Source organism: Rhagoletis zephyria, unplaced genomic scaffold (assembly GCF_001687245.7).
Source record: "Rhagoletis zephyria isolate East Lansing unplaced genomic scaffold, Rhagoletis_zephyria_1.1 Rzeph_scaffold_17536, whole genome shotgun sequence".
Classification (NCBI taxonomy): Eukaryota; Metazoa; Arthropoda; class Insecta; order Diptera; family Tephritidae; genus Rhagoletis; species Rhagoletis zephyria.
Window position 1 is genome coordinate 4915 of NW_016174597.1, and position 2578 is coordinate 7492.

At 37.8% G+C, this 2578-nt stretch overlaps 1 protein-coding gene across 1 annotated transcript; it reads left to right on the plus strand.

Annotated features, from left to right (window-relative positions):
• Window positions 1-406: 406 nt before the first annotated feature.
• On the plus strand, window positions 407-1082 carry LOC108379870 (uncharacterized; the record flags this gene model as incomplete). Its single annotated transcript, XM_017636225.1, has 1 exon — window positions 407-1082. A coding segment is annotated over one exon (676 nt), but the record flags the coding sequence as incomplete, so codon positions are not given.
• Between the last annotated feature and the right edge of the window lie 1496 nt (window positions 1083-2578).

Here is a 2578-nt window from a genome sequence, read left to right on the forward strand (position 1 = left end):
TTTATGCAATTAAAAAAAAATCAACAAATTTTTATAAAAAGTTCGAGTATTTTAATAAGATTCTGAGTATGCAGTTTTGAAGCTCACTGAATTCTAGTAGAATAAAGTATAAGTTTCAATTGGCTAAAGATTACGGTTAATTTTTTAGAATTTTTAAAAAAGCTCGAAATTTGTACGAAAATTTGTTGCACTTTTTTTAATATTGCACAAAGTTGGAAACTTGGATTTACACGGGTTTTGTTAAAGAATGAACTATATTTTTATAAAAAAAAATTACCAAAATTAAATAACAACAAAAATAATACGTTAAAACTTGACAAAAAGTGAACCACTTAATACAATTTATTATTTATAATTTATGTATTGTTTAAAAAAAATATAAAGCTTTCTTATGTTCCAATTTCAGCTCACCGGATATTACAGTCGTCAACTTGGAGTTGATGAATAAACAAAGCTGCCTTATATCATCCGTATACATGGCGCACGACAGGTCGTGTCCGCTACAGGAAGTCGTCACTTTACAATGGCTAGAAGGAGCTAGTCCAGTGTTACTCGGCTGCGATGCCATTTCACGACATACATTGTGGGGCAGCTCGGAAACCACCGAAAGAGGTGAGTCGCTATTTCAATTTATTATTGATTCTACGTTTAGGATTTGTAATAGAGGTAGTACTCCCACCTTCATATTTCCTAGTACTCCTGATTTTTGCGGTTGGGAAGAGGTCCTAGACCGAACTCTGCTGACCGAGGGGAGCCTAAAGGTCAATAAATGGAGAGTATCCGACGAAGAGACCCTCTCGGACTACCGTCGAATACTCTTTGAGCTAAATATTGCGGCGGATACGCCTACTCCCTTTCGAAACCCTCGTAAAACAGATTGGGACTTATTTCAAAAGGCTATTGGAAAAGAATTGAAGAAACTACCAGTTGAAGACATTCCTACAAGGGGCGAGCTGGACGCCAGAGCGGACAGCCTGAATAAGGCCTTCGGAAAGGCCATTACAAAGGCTTGTCCGCTGAGGTATGGCAAGAAAGCGCGCACACCTTGGTGGAATGAGAACCTTACAGCGCTACGGATGCAAGTAAGAAAATCCTTCAACGAATGCTACAGGATTAAGGTATGGGACCTATACAGAGAGAACCTAAAGAAATACAAAAAACCAAGGAGGCGTCCTGGAGGGAATTTTGCGAATCCATCGAGGATACCAAGGAATCTGCGAGATTAAGCAAAATCCTTGCCAAGGGGCACTCGCAGCCAACATATCTAAAAAGGTCAGATGGTTCATGGACCGAGTCGGCTGGGGAGTCGCAGGATATCCTTCTGAATACACATTTTCCAGGGTGGAAAATCGATGTAGTGGAAACCGATGCCCCAGACCATATACCAACCCTCTCCGAGGACCTCTTAAAGGAGCTACTAGAGAGGGAAAAGATAAAATTTGCTATCTTCAGCTTCTCACCCTATAAATCACCGGGTATGGACGGAATACTACCAGTCATGCTTCAGAAAGCTTCTAGATGGTCATTCCAGCCCTAGAAACAATTTTTAGAGGGTGCCTACTCTACTACTGAACCACGTTCCATTAAGCTGGAGGAAGATTAAGGTAATTTTTATTCCTTAACTGGACATGCACATTGTACATAAAGGAAGTACCCAGCAAAAACTTTCTTCTTCTTTGGTAAGCGCTTAATTTTTGTATCGATGGAGTTACGCATTACAATACGCCACAAGACTAAATTTTTCACTTTCTCGTTTACCCACTGCATTACAAGTGGGGGTCAGAACACCCACAACTACCGTTAGGACTACCGTTAATTTCTTCATTATCCCATGATCAAACCACCTACACCAGTATGGGACAACCCTTGAGGTACCACCTTCAAGTTCAAAGTTATGCGGTAACATACATACAAAAATAAGATATAACCAAATATACTGACGAATTGATGGCCCCCTCTGTTTGAAGTAGGTTAAAAATAGAATACAACTTTGTAGGTCCTTCTTTTTATTTAAGTCTAGTTGCTTTTTTGGAGTAAGTCAAAGCAAATCCGTGTGCTTTGACATCGCGAATGACACTGAAATTATTACGCTCAATGCTAGTTCAATAATGCATACGACATATTATTACCGAAAAAGATTCAAATTTTGTCGTATGTGNATTATTACGCTCAATGCTAGTTCAATAATGCATACGACATATTATTACCGTGTTTATGTCGTATTTCCACTGAGCATTGAAATGACAAAATATGTATGCCATTTAAAAAAATGCCATGTGCAAATGAACTAAATGACTATTTGTTTAATGTAATGACACGACCATTTTTTAATGCCCGACTTTGTCATTTGTCATTTTTGTCATTTAATGCCTAGTGGACATTTAGCATTAGCTCATCTCTCACATACAACAATTTTCTGTTGAGACTTATAAACATTCAATTTGTATGAAAAAATGTCGTATGTGCCAAAATTTTAAATTATACGACCAAATGCGACTAAAACGCTTGTGACCTTGCACATTAGATAAAATTATACCAAATATTTTGAATATTTGAAAGATCTTGATGAGTTAGTATA